The sequence below is a fragment of the Solanum verrucosum genome, unplaced genomic scaffold, assembly GCF_900185275.1.
Source record: "Solanum verrucosum unplaced genomic scaffold, falcon-dt-bn FXZP01000239.1, whole genome shotgun sequence".
Taxonomy (NCBI): domain Eukaryota; kingdom Viridiplantae; phylum Streptophyta; class Magnoliopsida; order Solanales; family Solanaceae; genus Solanum; species Solanum verrucosum.
In genome coordinates this window covers 240,970-263,833 of record NW_026020009.1, presented here as the reverse complement: position 1 = coordinate 263,833, position 22,864 = coordinate 240,970, and the positions used below count along the sequence as shown (strand labels likewise).

Sequence of the window (22,864 nt, the reverse complement as noted above, 5' to 3'; positions counted from 1 at the left end):
AACCATTTTAAGAGATGGAAGGGTAAAGTACTTTTCTACTTAAGTCTTCTCAATGTTTCTTATGTGTTAACTGAGAAGAATCCTAATAAAGTTGATGATTCCTCCATAGAGGATGATGAACTTATTTCTCATCATGAGAATGTGGAAAAGTACAATGGTGATTCCTATAAGTGTCGATATTATCTTCTCAATTGTCTATCTGATAATTTTTATGATTATTATGATAGAACTTACTCTAGTGCAAAGAAAATTTGGAAAGCATTGCAGAGTAAGTATGATACCGAAGAGGCTGGAGCGAAAAAATATGCGGCTAGTAGATTTTTTCGTTTCCAAATGGTGGACAACAAATCAGTGGTAGACCAAGCTCAAGACTTTATAATGATTGTTGGAGAGCTAAGGTCTGAGGAGGTAAAAATTGGAGATAACCTTATTGTTTGTGGCATAGTAGATAAACTTCCACCTTCTTGGAAGGAATTTCAAAAAACTATGCGCGACAAACAAAAGGAAACCTCCCTTGAAACCTTGATAATGAAAATCCGCATGGAAGAAGAGGCAAGGGGCCAAGATGCACTTTTACAAACATAAGAGAACAACATCACAACGAAGGTAAATTTAATTACTTCAAATAATGCTACTCCTGAAACTCACAAAAATACTTCTTCGAAGCCTAAGAAGAAAAAATTCAAGAAAAATAATGGTAGACCTCCCAAGAAAAATAATGGTAAAAATAACCAAGCACAAAATCAACAAGTTCAAGACAAAAGACCGTGCTTTGTTTGTGGCAAGAGTGGGCATATTGCTCGATTTTGCAGATTCCGAAAACGTGGTCCTAACCCTCAGGCAAACGTTACCGAAGAACCTTTTGTGGCGGTGATTACCGACATAAACATGGTTGAGAATGTTGATGGATGGTGGGCTGATTCTGGTGCAAACCGTCATGTCTGTTATGACAAAGACTGGTTTAAGAAATATACTCATTTTGAGGAGCCCAAAACCATCATGCTTGGTGATGCTCACACTACTCAAGTGCTTGGAAAGGGAGATGTTGAATTGTGTTTTACTTCTGGAAGGGTATTAACTTTGAAAGATGTACTTTATACTCCTTCTATGAGGAAAAATTTGATGTCTAGTTTACTTCTTAATAAAGCAGGCTTTAAACAGATTATTGAATCTGATCAATATGTAATAGTGAAGAAGGGTATTTTTGTGGGAAAGGGGTATGCATGTGATGGGATGTTCAAATTGAATGTTGAAATGAATAAAACTTCTACTTTTGTTTACATGCTTTCTTCTACCAATTTTTGGCATGCTCATTTGTGTCATATTAATGATCGTTATGTTGGAATCATGAGTAGTTTAGGATTAATTCCAATGATTAAAAAGAATTTTGACAAGTGTGAGGCTTGTAGTAAAGCCAAAATCACTAAAAGACCTCATTTTCAAGTTGAAAGAAAAACTGATTTGTTAGAATTAGTTCATACTGATATTTGTGAACTTGGTGGAATTTTAACTCGTGGAGGTAATAGATATTTTATCACTTTCATTGATGATTTTTCTAAGTTTACATATGTTTACTTGATGAAAAATAAAAGTGATGTTTTTGAAAATTTCAAAACTTATCTCCATGAGGTTGAAAATCAGTTTGGAAGAAAAATTAAAAAAATTAGAAGTGATAGAGGACATGAATATGAGTCAAATAAGTTTAATTCTTTTGTTAGATCATTGGCAATAATTCATGAAACTACTCCTCCTTACTCTCCTTCATCTAATGGAGTAGCGGAAAGGAAAAATAGAACTTTGGTTCAATTGACTAATGTCATGCTTATTGAGTCACATGCACCTTTAAATTTTTGGGGTGAAGCTATTTTAACCGCATGTTATGTGTTGAATCGTGTGCCTCATAAAAAGTCTAAATTGACACCTTTTGAATTGTGGAAAGGTTACAAGCCAAGTTTGGGATATCTAAGAGTTTGGGGTTGTCTAGCCTTTGTGAGGCTAATGGATCCCAAGATTACAAAGTTGGGTAAGAAAGTTACTACTTGTGCTTTTCTTGGTTATGCTTCAAATAGTACAGCCTATAGATTTTTTAATCTTGAAGATAATATTGTGATAGAATCGGGTAATGCTATTTTTCATGAAAATAAGTTTCCTTTTGATTCTAAAAATAGTGGTGGTCAAAGGATTGAACATGTTGACACCCAATTTTGACCCTCCCCGATAAAAGTTAGTGTTTGAGCTTCTTAGATTTCAAATGATTTAGAATAATTAGTTTATAAAGTATTATTAAGTTTTGAAGTGACTTTAATCATTTTTATAATATCTAAATGACACATAGTTCTTATACATTTATTAATATATTTTATAAATATTTGAAAATTATATCAAGAGATTTTATTTCTTTTTAGCTAAGTGTTTTACTAATTTAGTTTAATTTAAATCATAATTATGATTTTGAACTAATTAGTTCGTATTTAAATTAATTATTTTATAGTTAAGTTAATTATTTTATTTCGTTAGGATTAAGAAGCTCATTAATTAATTTTTATTTAGTTCACCTTATTTAAGTTTTAGCCGAATTTGTTAATTCAACTCAATTTGGCTATTTCTTAAATTCCAAAATCTAACCGATTCAATTTTTTACCCTATATCCATCTTAAATGACCAAATGTTGGGCTCTTATTTTGCATTTCCAGAAAACCTCCCAACCCATACTTTAATCCAAATTTCTAGCCGACCCAACTTAAATTATTCTCAAACCCAATTCCACTCCATATTTCCCAACGTTCTATTTCAACTTCCAACAATTCCCTTTTGTTTTCCTACCAACAGCCCACCATCATTCCCCAACCCAGCCCATTATCCATACAAACTCATTTCAATACCCACTAAAACAATAACAATAACGTACAAAACCCATTCCGGCAACTGGCAATAGAACGGACAACAATAGCATATTGTACTCTTCTTCTTCCACCCGTCCCTATCCCCATTAATATCATAGCAGCAAAGGCAGAACGCTTTTTCTCCCCTTGCCATTTTTAGGAATAGGTTGAAATTGCAAGGAAAAGGGTGTTTCCCTTAAGGGTGAAAGGATTTTAAAAATTTGAATTTTGAATTGGTCTTTGTTGCTATCCGAATTTCAGCTCTTCCCTCCAAAACTTGAAACCCTATTCCTTTCTATATAATTGCTTTCGTTCCTCTGCTCATGGGGAGGAATTTTGGGGGATTTTTGGATTTTATTTTTTTCCGAACGAAATGGAAATCAAGTCTTCTTGGTAGAAAATAACCTTTGGGAATAAGTAGCAATACACCTCTGAATAGAGATTTGCTAGGACTTCTGCCCAGTTTCCGTGACTACCATTCGTGTTCGAGTCTCTTTTGGTGAACGCCGTCACTCCTCTGCTCGTCTTCCAGCTCGCTGCCCTCCGAATAGGTAACATTCTCATTCTTACCTCTTGTTCTCCCTTTGCAAATGGTGTGTGTTGCTTCGTTACTGCCCGAATGTCTATTTTCTTTGGATTTTCATGTGCTTCTTAATAAGGTTTGAACATTAAGATGTCGTATCTTCTGTCTGCTGCTAGAGTATTATGTATCGAGGTGCATTTTATTTAGTCTTCCTTAAATTTCTTCTATCATAGTCTTAGTTTTAGTTATCTTTAGTCTTTAGTTACTGCCTAGTTTGATTCTTTCTTTAATGTTACTATCTAAATGTTTTCCGGATCTAATGCGATAAATAGTACTTAGTGTAATCTCATGTTCATTCTGATGGCTTAGTCTTCCCGGTTTGTCGAGTCTCTTTGTTTCCTCACTACTTTGAGTGACATGTTAGAGATATGCCTCCGCTTTGCCTGTTTGTGTTGATCCAACTTCGTCGCTAAGTTTTAAGTATAAGATTTTGTTAACAATTTGGATTTCTTGACTACCTGTGGCGCAGTTCGAATTCAGCCGCGCCATCTCCGATTAGTGAAGCATCTGTTCATTCGTCCATTTCGTTCACTCATTAGAATCTGTCCACTATGCTTGTTTCATCTAATACTCTTTCTAGTTTGTGTCTTTCTCCTTTTAAAATTTGACCTTAATTAGATCGAAATTCATAGGACTTCCATTGCCTTTAAGCGTTGTGATTCCTCTCGTATTTATTTGTGGTTGGTTGGTCTCATTTTAGTTATTCTAAGATTCATCTACTTATTATGAATATTTGCCTTTTCATATTGTATAAGTGAATGCTTGCCGATAAATGACCAATTTAGCTCTAAATTGGCTTATGTTTAAATATAGTTATATCTCACTGATCTAAGTATGTCATCTTTATGTCAAAAGTATTATTTTTTTTTTTACTTCATTATTGTCACCTGATGCATATAAGCTCTATTTAAATTTGTCTTCTTAAACTTGTACGCCAATATTATTTGTTGGACTTCGTGTGTTCATCTTAAACCATTTTGTCTTCTTTCCCTTTTGAAATCATATGTGTTTTATCAATATTTAAGTGTGGCAAGGCACTGGCCATTTGGGAATGTTGGGATTTTGCATTTTTAAATGTTCAATTTTCTCACTTGATTAAGTCATTGCAAGTTGGATGCTAATATTTCTTTCTTTCACTTTGTCATGTGATGCCAACTCGAGTCACTTGGACTCAAGTTTTCCCTCGTGCATTTCGGATGGGCCATAAAGGGCCAATATGCATATTTCTTGAGTCAACCATCAGGGCAGGTTAAGGAAACAGACGTACATGTTGGAAATTGACAATACGGGCTGGAAGTTGAATTTTCATGTTCCGAAACGCTGAAATATAGCTTGTATACAGCTGTATACATGAGTATACAGTCGAAAAATAACAATATACAGGGAAAAACGTGAGAACTACAGGTGGAAAAGGCGGAAATACACAATTGAAACAAAATTACAGGTCCGAGAGTCTAAAAATTAGCGGTATACATGGTGTATACCTCGAATATACAATTGATGTATATCATGATCATTGAAGAGGGAAAAAGGACCAAAAGCCCAATGAGTTGCTATTTTTTTTTTTGCAGATTTAGGAATTTGGGCCTCAATGTACTTCCTTTCCCTCTCTTATTTATCTTATCGTATTTGACTAACGCTTTCATTTCTTATGGTTAAATTTAATTAAACCCCAAAGGTAGTCATTTCTCTTTTATATTTTTTTAAAATAAATATTCATTCATATAATTTGTTTACTTAGCTTTTATTTAATTTTGGTCTTGTTATCTCCTTAAGTCATTTCCCTTAGAAAAATTCCCCTAGTTCATTCCCCCTTAAAATAAATAAAGTGATAAAAATAATAAATGGTAATAAATAAATAAGTTAAAATAAATTAGTTTTCTTACTAAGTTAAAACTTCAAAATAAATTAGTTTTCTTACTAAGTTAAAATTTCAAAAAAAATTAGTTTTCTTATTAAGTCAATTTCAAAAAAAATAAAAAAATAAAATAAAATATATATTTAATATAAATTAGTTCTTTTACCAAGTTAAAATTTCAAAAATATATATAGTTAATGAGTTCTTCTATTTTAGTTAAAATTTCAAAGTTAGTCAAAAAATCACTTTTAGTCAAATCGTCGGTCAACCGCAAGTTAGCGGGCATTCCGAGGGCCTAACACCTTCTCGGAATGTATATTGAACTTCGACCCCTTTTCAATTGATTTTATCTGTTTAAATCTTTTGAAAACCTTGTATTTTTTCTTTATTTTTTACTAAAAATTAAGTGGCGACTCTGTCCTTTTGGAAACCCGATTTCTCTTAAACTATAAGTTTAACCGGCTTTTCGAAAACTCAGTCATTTTCCTTTTATATATATTTTTAAATAAAACAGAACAAAGTATTTTGTCACTACCTAGTTCTTCTACTTCTACTTTGAAAAATAAAGAAGTTGATGATTTTGAGTTAAGAAGAAGTAAAAGAGTTAGAGTAGAAAAAGATTTTGGTCCTGATTTTTATGTGTTTAATGTTGGAGATGACCCTCTCACTTTGAAAGAAGCATTATCTTCACATGATTCTATATTTTGGAAAGAGGCTGTAAATGATGAAATGGAATCACTAATTTCTAATAAAACTTGGAAGTTAGTTGATTTACCACCGGGTTGTAAAACTATTGGTTGCAAATGGGTCTTAAGAAAAAAGTTAAAACCGGATGGATCTATTGATAAATACAAGGCTAAGTTAGTTGCAAAAGGTTTTAAACAACTAGAAGGCCTAGAATTTTTTGATACTTTTTCACCGGTAATAAGAATTACATCCATAAGACTTTTAATTGCTATGGCTGCAATTTTTGATTTGCAAATTCATCAAATGGATGTAAAAACTACTTTTTTAAATGGAGACCGAAATGAGGAAATTTATATGGATCAACCCGAGTCTTTTGTTGAAGCAGCCCAAGAAAGCAAAGTATGTAAACTTACTAAATCCCTATATGGCTTGAAACAGGCACCTAAGCAATGGCATGAAAAGTTTGATTCCTGCATGATTGAAAATGGTTTTAAAACAAATGAGTGTGATAAGTGCATATATCATAAGTCTTGGAATAATTCACATGTGATTATTTGCCTATATGTTGATGATTTGTTGATCTTTGGCTCTAACATGAATGTTATTGATGAAGCTAAGAATATTCTTAGAAGCCATTTTGATATGAAAGATCTTGGTGAGGCAAATGTTATTCTTGGAATAAAAATTACAAGAACATGTGATGGAATTTTCCTTGACCAGTCACATTATGTTGAGAAAATATTGAAAAAATATAACTTTCTTGATTGCAAGCATGTTGCAACTCCTTTTGATTCAAGTGTTCACTTATTTCCAGTTGAAAGTGAAAATGATGTAATAAATCAAAAGGAATATGCTAGCATAATCGGAAGTTTGAGGTATGTGACTGATTGCACTAGGCCTGATATTGCATATGCAGTAGGAGTACTTGGCAGGTTTACAAGCAAGCCAGGTAATGAACATTGACATGTTGTAACAAGAGTTATGAGATATTTAATTGGAACAAAAAATTGTGGTTTGTTCTATAAAAAATATCCTGATGTACTTGAAGGCTTTTGTGATGCAGATTGGAACACTTTATCAGGTGATTCCTGTTCTACCACTGGTTATGTCTTTACTTTAGGTGGTGGTGCTGTTTGTTGGAAATCAAAAAAGCAAACTATTATTGCTAACTCTACCATGGAAGCTGAACTAATTGCTTTAGCTTCAGCTAGTGAGGAAGCAAATTGGTTAAGAGATTTATTATTTCAAATACCTTATTTTGAAAAACCAATTCCTCCTATTTAGTTTCATTGTGATAGCACCGCTGCGATTGGTAGAGTTCAAAACTGTTATTATAACGGTAAATCCAGACCTATAAGGAGGAAACACAGTAATGTAAGATCATATTTAACAAATGGTACCATTAATGTTGATTATATCAAATCTTGTGATAATCTTGCAGATTCTCTTACTAAGGCCTTAACAAGAGAAAAGGTCTGGAGCACATCGAGGGGGATGGGATTGAAGCCTATAAATCCTTGAGTCATATATGAGGAAACCCAACCTGGAGACTAGAGATCCTATAACCAGGTTCAATGGGAAAAACTAATCATATGATGACTTATTGTGAAAAATGCACTATCTTTTTATTCCCTCCCTATGATGTGAGTGCATTGTTTCCTGTAGTTTGTGAAGGTTGAGTTGATAAAACTCTTAATGAATATCTGTAGCCCGTATGGGTGGAGTGTTAAGCTTACAAGAGCACTCTCGACAGATTTCACCTATGTGATGTGTGGAAGTAGGTCGCTTCCTATGAGAATTGGGCTTATTCTCAAATGCACTCATGAAACCGGGATAGCACATGGCCATAACGTGCTGGCTTTAAAGCTCATGTCAACACCTTGATTAGTATGTGTGAGCAGTGATATTTTATTTCCCTTAAGCAGTCATAGTTCAAGTCTGAGACCACTACGACTCTGGAGTAAAAGTTACTGTTTCACTAAGTGGAGGTTCAATGCAGAGCACACCTTCATTATGCATAGTAATCTTCCTTCAGCTGGTAGACTCTCTTATGTAATATTAAAATGAGTGGGGGATTGTTGGTCAACATTTTAATATTAATATTTTATATATTAATTTGTTAAAAGTTTGGAGTCAAATGGTGCCTTTGCTGTCAAGTTATCCGTTGGTGGTAATTCATTTTTTTAACGGTTGGAAATATATTTGGAGCATTACTCCATTTGGAATAAGTACTGATGTTACTGACTGTTTCTCTTGTAGCATCGTTTAGTGGCATCTTGGCCATAAGTTCTCCATATTATTTCTCCATTATCTCACTCTTTATTCCTCCATTATACCTTGTAACTTATGTAACTCCTAAGACCATTATCTTTATTATTTACTACACCATTTATCTTCCTATTCATTGCTAGGAAGACTTCTTCTAGTATAAATAGTGGTGGTCTTCATTTGATTTATTATACACAACATACAACACATAAGAAAAAGATAGAGAGGAAAAAGTTTGTCAAAAAGAGAGTTCTTATTAGTTGAAGGGAGGTGTTCTTTTTGTGGAGCTTTGGACTCAACTCTTGTCCAGAGTTGTTGAGTTATACTTTGTGAAGGCTGTTGTATCCTGGAGAAGACAAGTCAAGAAGGACTACTGCTGGACCGGTGAAAACATTTGCTGCAATGGGCTTGAATCTTCTTAAAGAGAGCGAGATATTCTCACCTCAGCCTGAAGAGATTTATGTTTCTTCATTTTATTTCAATTGTATCTTGTATTTTTTGTTATCTTGTAAGTTTTTCACTAACAGATCTTATTGATTTTCGAGACATTTTGTACTTGAAAGCAGTATGAGAAAAGAAGTGACTGACCTTTTCCATTAGTTTGGCTCGGTTGTTCATCACTTTTGCTTTGATAGATTCATATGTGAATTTGTCAAACACATTTTCAGCATCTTCAGCAATTCTCTCAAGCATCTTGAGCCATTCTTCCACAGCCTTATCTTCGACTTGTCGTCTTTCAGCATCATGAATGAAAGCTTGGATCATGGTTACATATCTTGACAGCATTCTGAGATTTTTCTTGCAGTTCCTTAAATTTCTGGCCTCCTCAATTGTGAGAGAAAGTAGCTTCTCAAGCACAACCTGAACAGTAGCACCAATTACAGGGTCGGCCATTGTTATTTTTTCTCCTTAATTCACACAAAGTCCTCCTCTTCCTCTACACCAAAGTTTTTGCACAAATCTTCTTTTGCTAGTTGTTTGCCCACCACTAAAGTAAAGAATAATCCCAACACTAAAGTAAAGAATAATTCATACACAATAATTGACATAAAGAATAGCTTTAATTTTGGGTGGTCGTTGTGTTACTTTTTATTTCTAATGAATGGTAGTCACTTTTCATTATGATTTTGAATAATGCAACCTAATCATCACATCATATATCGTTCTCGTGCCATATAAAAATGGAAATAAAAAAAAGATTGAAAATTAAAATATCATAATAATCTTATAAAGTTGAGTTACTCCATTAATGTCATTAAAAATATAAATAAATTATTACTTTATAAACTCTAAAAACTAAATTATGTCTAATTAATTAAATATTAAATAAATCATATCATATTATGTTAACTAAATACGAAATATTATATCATATTATACTAAATATTAAATAGTAATCATATCATATTACAAAGAAAATATATATATATCTATAATTTGGATTGTCATTTTTGCCCTATGATAAATTAGATAATTAATTAAATTAGGTAATATTAATTTTTCCCTTTAAGTTAAAAAACATCTGTTAAATAACTTTTTCAATTATATGAATTGATTTTGATTTGGGAATGGAGAAGTGGTACTTCAATGCTCACACAAATGACATTCATGTTATACAAAATTAATTGCTTTAAATTCATAGAATTTTTTTTATCACCATATAACTTTTACAACTCCTATATATTTTTGTCTTTTGATTCTCTTAACTAATTGGCTTTTCAAAATTTAAAACTTTTAAATTAATAACCTAATTGTTAATATAAAGATTAGTAGAATTTGACTAGTTCATTAAATAATTAAATGTTGGTTGATTTAATTTAATAAATATATATATGTTAAAAGGAATTTTAAAGAACAACATCAAGAAACACTATATAAAGATAACAAATGATTTCCATTTTAAAAAAATAAAAATAAAAGGCCAAAAGGCCTGAATTATAATACAAATTACTTGAATGAGTACCTTTTAATAAATAATTATTGATTTTAGCGAGAGGGAAAATTGTATAAAACAGCATACTATTAATTCAAATTAAATGCTATAGCCATAGTTTCTTTTATTTGTAATTCGCAGCAAACATTTCATGTTTTTTGCCGCATCCCCTTTGTATATCGAAATACAAAAATGCAGGACCCATTTGTATACCAAAATATACAAATGTAGGATCCATTTGTAGACCAAAATATACAAATGCAAGACACATTTGTATACCGAATTATACAAATGCAGGACCCATTTGTATACCGAAATATACAAATGTAGGACCCATTTGTATACCGAAATATACAAATGTAGGACCCATTTGTATACCGAAATATACAAATGCTGGACCCATTTGTATACCGAAATATACAAATAGACCCAATTACATATTATTATTTTTATGTATATGTAAACCTAAAATTTACCTTTCACATATAGCAAACATAAAAATCATATTTGTATGTTATAGCTATAGTTTGTATAATTGTGCTCCATAGCAAACTTTATGTTTGCTATGACTATTTATCTATATATTTCAGTATACATATACATAAAAAATATGTATTTGGGTCTATTTGTATATTTCGGTATACAAATGGGTCCTGCATTTGTATATTTCGATATACAAATAGATCTTGCATTTGTATATTTCAGTCTATTTGTATATTTCAATATACAAATGGGTTCTGCATTTGTATATTTCGGTATACAAATGGGTCCTGCATTTGTATATTTTGGTATACAAATGGGTTTTGCATTTGTATATTTTGGTATACAAATGGGTTCTGCATTTGTATATTTCGGTATACAAATGAGTCCTGCATTTGTATATTTCGGTATACAAATGGGATGGCAAAAAAAAAAAAAGGATGTTTGTTGCGAATTACAAATAAAATAAATTATGGCTATGACATTTAATTTGAATTAATAGTTTGCTATTTCATACAATTTTCCCTACTTTTATTTATTAACATTTATAGCAATATATAACAATATTGTGATAAATTTGCTATATGTATTAAAAGTAAATTATGTATGCAATATATATGTATTATAACTGTTTGAAAATATATTCCATTTTTTTTTTAAGAAATTGGCACATTGTATTATAAGTGTATTAAAATGTGTAATAAATGTATTATCCATCAATAAAACTTGTATTATGTGTTTTATAAATTGTTCTCTGTTACATGTATTAAAACTGTATAATAAATATATTAAAGTGATCGAGTGAAAAAAAATGTTATGGCTATAAATGATAAATATTTTCTTTAATATATTTATGCAAGTTTTCAACTATGTACATCAAAGGTTAGCCCAAGTCATAACAATCCGGTCCAATCAGTAAACAACAAAGCAAAAGAAAAGAGCAAAAATTAAAGAAAATCAAAGGTTAAAGAAACTCTAGAAATGAAAAAGGAAAGTGGTAGCTAAGGAGTTCCTGTCTTACTCGACTTCATCAGCCAAAACCAGAGAATAATTTTGGCATAATACATAAACATTACCCTTAACTTGGCGTCAATTGTCAGCTATGACCTTAACTAACTTTGTGTTTGCACAAGTATGAACTTAAATTTGAATAAAATTGAACAAATAGACACATTCATCCCACCTGACACCCTACATGACAATTTTTTGTCCTACGTGTATTATGACATGTAGGACACATGTGTCTCCTTGTTCAATTTTATATAAGTTTAAGTGTCTACTTGTTCACACTTAAAGTTAGAGGTAATAGTTGTTCGGTGAAGAGAAGTTAAGGGTCATGATTATGTATTATGCCAATAATTTTTGTGACGTTTAGAACCTCACAAAAATATCAATATCCCCTTCCATGAAAGTGCAGCTACATCTGAAGATCACGAATTCCTTGAATTTTCCAGCTTTGTGCAAACTTGGTAAAAGAATTCTAATTGAAAGTTCACCTGACGTAATTGCCGCCCATGGATTTTCACTTGAAATGCCACAACAATGTTCTAGTATGACCTTGGAACTAATAACCAATGATAAAAAAATACATAAATATTCATGATTAAACCATATCTTAAAAGTAATATAGATATTCATAAATTTGTTTCAATTGGAATAGAAAAATGTTTGGAAAACTATAAAAGGAGAATGGAGGAGAGTTACTCATGGAAAATAATAATTTAAAATGTTACTCAGAAACTGAAAGAGAAACAGAGACTTACATAGGAATTAAGCTTCCAACAACTTCAATTTTTGGAATATGAGAAATGTTGGTTGGACCACTAGGAGTTTGGGCTACTCCGATTGGTGCAACTTTCTTCTAACTTTGGGCAGCCTTCAATTTCCAGGTTCAGTATTTGGCGAGGGCAGAGAATCCCAGAGCAAACGTCCAAACACCACCAGAACACGAAGGGACAACAGCTGCATCAAAGAAATGGGGAAACTACGCTTAGTTGAACTTGAAAAACCTTTGGTGGGGAGTGCTTTACCTCGAATTGGACCCTACACGACACAAATTCAGAATAGTCGACTTCCTATGCTTGATAAAAGTATAGAGAGACATCACTTTAAAACTTTTTGTTGCACATGTTTTAAAAACAAACAAATAGTTTCACTTAATAATTGTTGGTATCCCCCATTATGAAGAGCAAAACGTTGACAGATTATGTTATCGTTACTAAATATTCATGAAAGTGTACCCGTAATGTCTACGGCCGAAGATTCTGTTCTTCAACCAAACAAATGTGGTGGTGGAACATAACCAACCCTGTTTAAACAATAAAAATTGTGTCATGAGAAAAAAGTAGTGCAAAAAAACGCATTCCTCTAACAAGTCTAAATGAAAATTTACCTAACGTAATTGCCTGCCATTCATGGATTTTGACTTGATTTACCACAGTGATGTTCAAGTATGACCTTGAAACTAGTAACCTTTAAGGAAAAAAAAACATAAATTTTCATGAATAAATCACATCTTAAAATTGATATAGATATACCTTACTTGAAGAATTATAAAAACAACAACAATTTGGTTCAAGTGGACTAGCAGAATGCTGAAAGCATAGATAAGATGCAATTGACTAATAATTTTGCATTTTTTTTAGTCAAAATAATTGCAGGAGATAGTATTCAATTATATACAGAACTTCGTTCTAGAACTGATAGAAAATAATAATTAAAAATGTGACTCAGACACGGAAGAGAAACAGAGACTTACGCAAGTCCTGAATTATGCTTCGACCAACTTTAACTTTAGGAATATGGGAAATGTTGGACCACTGGGAGTTTGGGCCACTCCGATTGTTGCAACTTTCTTCTAACTTTGGGCAGCCTTTAATTTTCAGGCTCTGTAATTTCGTGAGGTGTCGCATGGCATCTTGGGATGGCAGATGCTCTAGTTTTTCGCAGTTCCGTAAAGTTAACTCTTCCAAAGAAACAAGGTTGCTGAGTCCATCCGACAGAGCTTCTAACAATGGACAATTATGGATTTCCAGATACCGTAATTTGGGCATGACATCTGAGAAGTCCACACATTGTAGCTGTTGGCACCTCGCTAGCATTAAACTTTCAAGAGAAGTAAGGTTGCTAAATCTATGAGGAAGAGCCTCGATTCCGAAATCACATATATGGATATGTGTTAGGGAAGAGAGTTGCATAAGCTGATAGGGCAGAGAATCCCAGTGCCCACGTCCGGTCACCCCCACATTATGAAGGGATAACAGCTGCTGAATTCCATTAAAAATCAATTGAAATGCCTCAAAATCCACCATCTCTGAGAAAGGACCAATATCCAATGCCCTTAACCCAGTGAGACGGTGAAGGCCCCCTGAGGGTACACTAATCAATTTGGGACAGCCTGATAAACACAAATATGAAAGTGAAGGCATTTCCCACACGTGTAAAGGCAAAGAGAGTAAGTTGTTACAGGAGATGACCACCAAAGATTCCAGAGACCGACAATGCTCTAGCACTCCACTTGGTAAACTGGTCAATCCATCACAATCGAACAACTGAAGACTTTGGAGGGAAGTCAAATAATTCTCTCCACTGGGAACAGGAAAGGAACTGAAATTGGCGCAGTTGGATATCCTTAAGGTCTTAAGAGAATGGAGATTGTACAAGCTTTGTGGCAATTCACGAAACTCTTCACAGTCGAAGACCGATAGGTGTTGAAGAGAAACATTGTTGCGCAGAATCTCATCTGGAAGACAAGTGAGCTCTTTCATATCAGAGACTCTAAGCTCTACGAGAGATGTCAAGTTGCTGCACAAGTTCAACAATGGCATTTCACTGTCAACTATGACAATCTCTAATTCACGGAGGATTTCAAATTGACTTGGAGTACTTTTTAACAATGGACACTCTGTAATCGTCAACTTCTCAAGCCTAGGAAACATTCTTACTCCACCTTCATCCCCCTTCCACTCAATAAGGCTAGACATAGACCTCAATACTAGTTCTTTCAGTGACGGGAACACTTGGATATTGCTGTTTGATCCAATATTTTTACCATAAAATTTAGGTCCTATGCATTCCACCTTATGTAACTTTGACAGCTCAAGATGCCGAAGCAATTTCAGTTGGCCAAGCGATGGAATTTCTTTGCATCTTTTGCAACCGCTTAATTTCAACTTGACCAAATTTGGTAGCAAATCTTCACGGAACCATGAAGGAAATTTAGTCCCTAAATAGTCCACTACTGCTAAGGTTTTCAAGTTAGGATGCGGTTGAAGACCATCCAACACATACTCATCATTGGTCTCACTTCCTTCTTCTTCGTCATGGGACCACACAAATGCCAGCTTGTAGATATTTGATTTCTCTTGTAAATTTGCTGTTCGAGCTTCTTCTCTATCACCGACCAATTGTAGACCATTGATCGTCAATTCACCTCTTAGGTTTTTCAAATGACCTAATTCTTCTATTTGACGACCTTTCGCTACACCTACCTTGAAAAACTGGAGGGTTTGAAGACAAGTCAATTGACGCATCTTAAGTGGCATCTGAAAATGTTCATTGCGAATACACCATTCTCCCCAATGCCCATTTGTTTCATCAGCAGAAGTGTAATATATGTGTCTCAAACTTATCATATTTCCCATCTCATATGGAAGTTCTTTAAGTGAATGGCAGTTAATGACTCTAAATGTTTGCAAATTATAGAGCTTGCAAATGGAGTTGGGCAAAGCTGTGATCTTAGTGTTGGAGAGATCAAGATATCTCAAGTATATCAGCTTCCCAATTTTGGCCGACAACTCCTTGATTCCTGAACTGGATAAATTTAAAGCTCTCAAGAACTTAAAGCTCAACAGCATATCTTCCGATATAGAATTGCTTCTCCAAAACAGTGTGCACAAACGTTGTGGCTCATATATCTTATCTATTTGATTCCTTGGTGACTCACATCCAAAGTATCGAACTTGAGAAAGTTTTTCTCCATCGTCACCCTTTGGATCAAATAGTTTAGATTTTAAGATATCTCCAGCCAAATCATGCACAAGATCGTGCACCTTACAATGTGTTATATTGCTGAGCTCATCTACCTTAATATCTTGCAGCAAGGAATTTTGCAACAAGATTTGAAAAAACCTGTGCCCAACATCTTCCATCACAGTGGTCTCTTGACATGGATGGAGAAAGCCTTCTGCCATCCAGAGTTGGATAAGTTGTTCCTTCTCAAACTCGGAATCTTTTGGAAACATTGCAAAGTAAGCAAAGCATTTTTTCAGTTGTACAGATGGTAGATAAACATAGCTGAGTTTTAGGATTTTCTTTATGCTATTTTCTCCCTTATCATCTTCACCTGCAACAAGGGGGTTGCCATCAAGAATTGCTTGCCATTCATGTTTTTCCTTGTTGTGTAAGAGGCCTCCCAACACACTTGCAGCCAACGGTAGACCTTGACACATTACAACAATCCTGTTGCCCATGCTCGCTAATTCTTCTGGAACCCTGCCATCAACAAATGCTTTTTGTTTGAAAATAGACCAACAATGATCTTCTGTTAACTTTCCCAAGATATGAAGATCTGTTGCTACTGTGGATGCCACCCGCTTCATACGAGTAGTCACAAGAATGCAGTTTCCTCTGGATGTATTTATTCCTCTCAAGGTGTCAACGAACTCATGCCACGATATAGAGTCAACACACCACAAATCATCCAGGACTAGCAAATAGTTTTTTCCTCCCAATTCATCTTGTAACTTCTTGACTATTATATCTCTCCTTTGAACCTCAATTTTCCTCTCTGTCAACGATTCGAGGATTTGTTCAAGAAAGCTCTTTGTTTCAGACATTTCAGGTAGACACAGCCAAATTCTCTTTTCAAAGATTAGCTTGATGTGTTCATCATTGTAAATCCTCTTAGCCACAGTTGTTATCCCTAAACCCCCCATACCCACTATGGGAATGGTGGATAGAACAACATCCTCCTCTCTCATCTTCAAAATCTTCTCCTTTATCTCAACAATATCCAAATCTCTACCAACAACATCTGAAGCAACTACTAAGGAATCTGTTTCTCGAATCGGTAGTATTTTCCGAGAAGGAACTATGAGTGAGTGGAGACCAAGGTCCTTGGCTACCTTGTTAATAGCGGTCAACTCTTTATTAATACTGTTGATTTTTCGAGACATTTTGCTCTTAAAAGCAGTATGAGTAAAGAAACCACTGACCTTTTTTATTGGGCTGTTTCGGATGCTCATCACGTTTGTTTTGAGAGATTCATATCTGAATCGATCAAACACATTTTCAGCATCTTCAGCAACTCTCTCAAGCCTATTGAGCCATTGTTCGACAGACTGTTGTTTGTCAACTTGTGGTCTTTCAACATCATGAATGAAAGCTTGGATTAAGGATACATTTTGTGTCAACATTTCGAGATCTTTGTTGAAATCCCTTGAGCTGTTGACCTCCTCGATAGTGAGAGAAATCAACTTTTCAAGCAAAACTTGAACAGTAGCACCAATTACAGGATCGGCCATTGTTGTGTTTGCTTCTTCACAAAATCAAAGTCTTGTCAAAGTAATAAGTTGTCTTTTTGCAGAGCACTAAAAGGAAGACAGACAATAATTCATTCAAACAGTAAAAAAGAATTAAAAAAAAAAAAAAGGCGGCTAAATACATGTGAATGAAGGCCAAGTTTGTGCTCCTTTTTCCTCTTATATTCATTTATTTAAGTAGTTTTTTGTTTTATTTGTCCAAGTGGTTTTATTTTATTTGTACAAGTAGATTTATTTAAAAAATTTATATGAAATAAAACAAGGTCCAAAATGAGTTGTACAATTATCTATTCTCCTCCACTTTGTGGAAAAATTAATGGATTTATCTCATTCCTTCCAGCATAGAGACAAAACCCAGCAAAAAGCTTAACAACTCAAACCAATTGTTTAATGGTTTAAAAGTACTCCTGGCTGCTGACATCGATTTATGTAACCAAGTCACGGGTTCAAGCTTTAGATACGGAAAAGTCTTTGGTACGAGTGCTTCCCCTGGAATGGGACCCTATGCGAGGTTAATTCGGAATAGTCGAACTTCAAAATGGGATGGAAACAAAAAAAAGGGGGGGTGGGGGGTGGGGGGAGGGGGAGTGGTGGAGCAGGTTATCAAAAAAGCATCTGCTAACATGTTGAATTGGGTTAAACAAGGCAAGAAAATAGAAACTAGGCTAAAATCTCCAAACTAAACATCCTTAGGATGTAATTATCTCAATTAATAATGTTAAGTGAATTTGGTTAGAGCTACAGATCAGCCTCTTGTTCATTTTCTTGCACAATGATGTTTATCCAAACTTCATTATCTAATGGGTCCAAGCTCTAGATGTACCCTTACGATACAATTGAACTCAAATTATGAGCATTGGGATCGAAACAACAAGCCGTCGTTCCATTTGCCTTCTTAGTAAGAATGGTATCAGCATTTCAATGCCATCAAATATCTGTGCAATATATCCCAATAATAATAAATGGCACCACCAGCTACTTCCCAAATGGGACATGATGGAACTGGAGGCTGCAGCCACTCCATCGGTGAGAATTTGAGGAAACAAATCTTGAAGATTTATTGATATCCACAAGACAGGAAAGACTATATCCAGAGTTCAATCACATGCCAAACAGGATATACCAGCAAATAATCAAAGTAAGTTCACATTCTTATTGAACTCTAAAACTTGCATACAAGAACACAAATTGCTTATAATTAATATTGAGACAAGCCTAGTTATCTTTTGAAATTTTAAGAGTCAATGGGGCACTCTTTGCTGTAAGATTCAAGACATAGCAGTCCTTCGAAATTTCCTTTTTGTTCAAGTAACGAGAAGTGTGACTAGTAAGAAAGTTATATACACCTCTACTATATATGAGACTTGGTATTGTTACTTGAGACTTTTCAATTTACTAAGATTTAGAACTAACTTACTTTAAAATCTCAAATGACATACAATCAGAGTCTCCAAAAGCACCACTGATGCAAATTGAATAGAAGTCAAGTTTCGGTCAGCTTTTTCCTCTACACATTTCACCTCCTCTTGCGCAAAAAGAAACTGTAATATACCAGATATGGCAAGCTACTGTTATGCCAGTAAAATACTTGTCTATACTTGAAGAGAATGAACAGTTATCTTATTCAAGAACCATACCACTTAATAACTTCCATTATACTATGTAATGAAGAGTACTACATTCGAGGATTAAGTGATAAACTCTTTATTGAAGGATAAACGTGCAAAACAAACGAAACGTTTGAATTATTTGAGATATATTCATACAGAACTTCTTTTCTAGAATTCGTAGAAAATAAAAATTAAAAATGTGACTTATGCAAGTCCTGAATTATGCTTCCACCTACTTTAACTTTTGGAATATGGGAAATGTTGGACCACTGGGTGCTTGGGCCACTCCGATTGTTGCAACTTTCTTCTAACTTTGGGCTGCCTTTAATTTTTAGGTACCATAATTTAGTGAGGCGTCGCATTGCTTCTCTGGATGGCAGGTGCTCTAGTTTTTCGCAGTTCTCTAATCTTAATTCTTCCAAAGAAACAAGGTTGCAAAAAGCATCTGACAGAGCTTCTAACAATGGACAATCGCAGATTCTTAGATACCGTAATTTGGGCATGGCATCGGAGAAGTCCACATGTTGCAGCCGTTTGCACCTCACTAAATGTAATATTTCAAGAGAAGTAAGGTTGTCAAGTCTATGAGGAAGAGCCTCGATTTCGAAATCACATATATGGATATGCGTTAGGGCAGAGAGTTGCATAAGCTGATAGGGCAGAGAATCCCAGTGTAAATGTCCAAACACAAGCAGAGTACGAAGGGACAACAGCTGCTGAATGCCATTAAAAGTCAATTGGAATGCCTCAAAATCCACCATATCTGAGACAGGACCAATTTCCAATTCCCTTAACCTGGTGAGATGGTGAAGGCCCCCTGTGGGTACACTATCCAATTTGGGACAGTGTGCTATAGACAAATAGGAAAGTGAAGGCATATCCCCCGCATGTAAAGGGAAGGAAACTAAGTTGTTACAATAGTTGACCCTTAAATTCTGTAGAGACCGGCATTTCTCTAGCATTCCACTTGGTAAACTGGCCAATCCACCACAACTCCATAGCTGAAGATTTTGTAGGGAAGTCAAATGATTCTCTCCACTGGGAACAGGAAAGGAACTGAAATTGGTGCAGCACTGAATGACTAAGCTCTTAAGAGAATGCAGATTGTACAAGCTCTGTGGCAATTCACTAAAACTCTCTGCAGTTTGAGACCGATAAGTGTTGAAGAGAAACGTTGTTGCGTAGCATCTCATCTGGAAAACAAGTGACCACTTCCACAAAAGAGACACTAAGCTTTACGAGCGATGTCAAGTTGCAGCACAAATTCAATAGTGGCATTTCACTGTCAACTACTTTAATGCTCAATTCGCATAGGAATTCAAATTGCTTCGGAGTACTTTTTAACAATGGACAGTAGCTAATCCTAAACTTCTCAAGCCCAGGAAACATTCTTACCCCACTTGTTGCTGGTATCGATTCCACTCCCTTCCACTCAATAAGGCTACACATATTCTCCAATACTAGTTCTTTTAATGATGGGAACACTTGGATAATGGCATTATTGCTGCTTGATCCCATATTGTTAACCTCAATACCATAAAATGTAGTTCCAATGCATTCCAGCTTATGGAACCCTACCAGTTCAAGATGCCGAAGGAATTTCAGTTGGCCAAGAGATGGAATTTCTTTGCAATTTCTGCAATTACTTAATTTCAACTTGACCAAATTTGGTAGCGACTCTTCATTGAACCATGAAGGAAATCTAGTACCCAAATATCTCACCACTTCAAATGTTTTCAAGTTAGGATGTGGTTGAAGACCATCCAACACATGCTCAGCATTGATCTCACATCCTTCTGATTCCTGATGGGACCATACATATGTCAGCTTGTAAATATTCGATTTCTCTTGTAAATATGCTGTTAGAGCTTCTTCTCTACTACGGACCAATTCCAGCTCATTGATACTCAATTCACTTCTAAGGTTCTTCAAATGACCTAATTCTTCTATTCGATGACCTTTCTCCAAACCCACATTGAAATATTGTAGGGTCTGAAGACAAGTCAATTGTCCCAGGTTAAGTGGCATCTGAGACGAAGAATAGAAATATATGTGTCTCAAACTTATCATATTTCCCATCTCATATGGAAATTCCTTGAGTGAATAGCAGTAATTGACTCTAAATGTTTGCAAATTATAGAGCTTGCAAATGGAGTCGGGTAAGGCTGTGATCTCAGTGCTCGAGATATCTAGATATCTCAAGTATATTAGCTTCCCGATTGAGGCTGACAACTCCTTGATTCCTGATCTAGACAAATTTAAAACTCTCAAGAACTTGAAGCTCAACAGCATATCTTCCGATATATATTTGCTTCTCCAGAACAGTGTGCACAAACGTCCTGGCTCATTTATCTTATCTATTTGATCACTTGGTGAGTCCCACCCAAAGTATCGCACTTGAGAAAGTTTTTCTCCATCATTGCCCTTCGGATCAAATAGTTTAGATTTGAAGATATCTCCAGCCAAATCATGCACAAGATTGTGCATCTTACAGTATTTTATATTGTTATGCTCATCTAACACAACATCTTGCAGCAAGGAATTTCTCAACAAGAGTTGAAAGAAGTTGTTCCCGATGTCTTCCAACACGGTGGTCTCTTGACATTGATGAAGAAAGCCTTCTGCCATCCAGAGTTGGATTAGTTGGGCCTTTTCAAACATAAGATCTTTTGGTAACATTGCAAAGTAAGCAAAGCATTTTTTTAGATGTGGAGATGGTAGATAATCATAGCTGAGTTTTAGGATTTTCTTTATGCTATTTTCTCCATTATCATCTGAAGCAACTACTATGGAATCTGTTTCTCGAATCGGTAGTATTTTCCGAGAAGGAACCATGAGTGAGTGGAGACCAAGGTCTTTGGCTACCTTGTTAATAGCGGACTCTTTATTAATACTGTTGATTTTTCGAGACATTTTGCTCTTAAAAGCAGTATGAGAAAAGGAACCACTGACCTTTTTCATTGGGCTGTTTCGGATGTTCATCACTTTTGTTTTGAGAGATTCATATCTGAATCGATCAAACACATTTTCAGCATTTTCAGTAACTCTCTCAAGCCTCCTGAGCCATTGTTCGACAGACTGTTGTTTCTCAACTTGTGGTGTTTCAACATCATGAAGGAAAGCTTGGATTAAGGATACATTTTGTGTGAACATTTCCAGATCTTCGTTTAAATCCCTTGAGCTGTTGATCTCCTTGATAGTTAGAGAAAGCAGTTTGTCAAGCAAAACTTTAACAGTAGCAGCAAATACAGGATCTGCCATTGTTGTGTTTGCTTCTTCACCAAAGTCTTCTCAAAGTAAGTCTTCTTTTGGTAGTTGTTTGCAGAGAAAAAGCCCAAAAATCAAAATAATCCCTTATTTTGGGTTTAAAGATTCAAAGTAGTGTTTTGAGTTTTCAGATGAAGCACCAGTAGTCCCTCATCTTTATACTCTCTCTGTTTTGTTTTATGTGGCAACATTTGATCAGACACGGAATTTAGAAATAATTAAATATTTTGAAATGTTTATCAATTTGCTTTTTAAAAAGTAGACTCACTTTTCTCTATCCTCATAAATGTATTAGAATATTATTTTTAAGATTAAGTGGGACCAACAAGAATAAAAGATGAATTGTACCTTTAAATACTTACCATATAAGGAAATGTGACATTCTTTTTTTCGACTGACCAAAAAGGAAATGGTGTCACATAAAATGGGACGGAGGGAGTAATAAATATTGGTGTATGTTTGGTTCTTCCCCAAATTTTTACATATTATTTAACATTAATTTTATCTACAATTTTATGTATTAAATATGTTCAATCGTTTTTTATATATTTTTTAGAAATAATAACTCGATTTGTTGTATATTGAGTATCATTTCAATCAAATGAAATACATTAAAAACGACAATAAAGCATTACATATACACTAAAGACCATTTTGGTCATTTTCTCTATTATCACATCTACTAAATATATAAAATGGATAAGGATCTAAAATATCTTTCCAGTATAGATAATGAAACAAAAATACTCTCCTT

General features: G+C 34.5%; 1 protein-coding gene across 1 annotated transcript in view; it reads right to left on the bottom strand.

Annotated features, from left to right (window-relative positions):
* The window catches only part of LOC125819799 (putative disease resistance protein RGA3), a 130,264-nt gene that overhangs the window by 63,209 nt on the left and 44,191 nt on the right, over positions 1-22,864 (bottom strand). Inside the window, exon 3 of the mRNA XM_049499240.1 lies at positions 16,036-16,131. Within this exon, the coding sequence (XP_049355197.1) occupies positions 16,036-16,131 (96 nt within the window). The remainder of the gene's footprint in view (positions 1-16,035; positions 16,132-22,864) is intronic.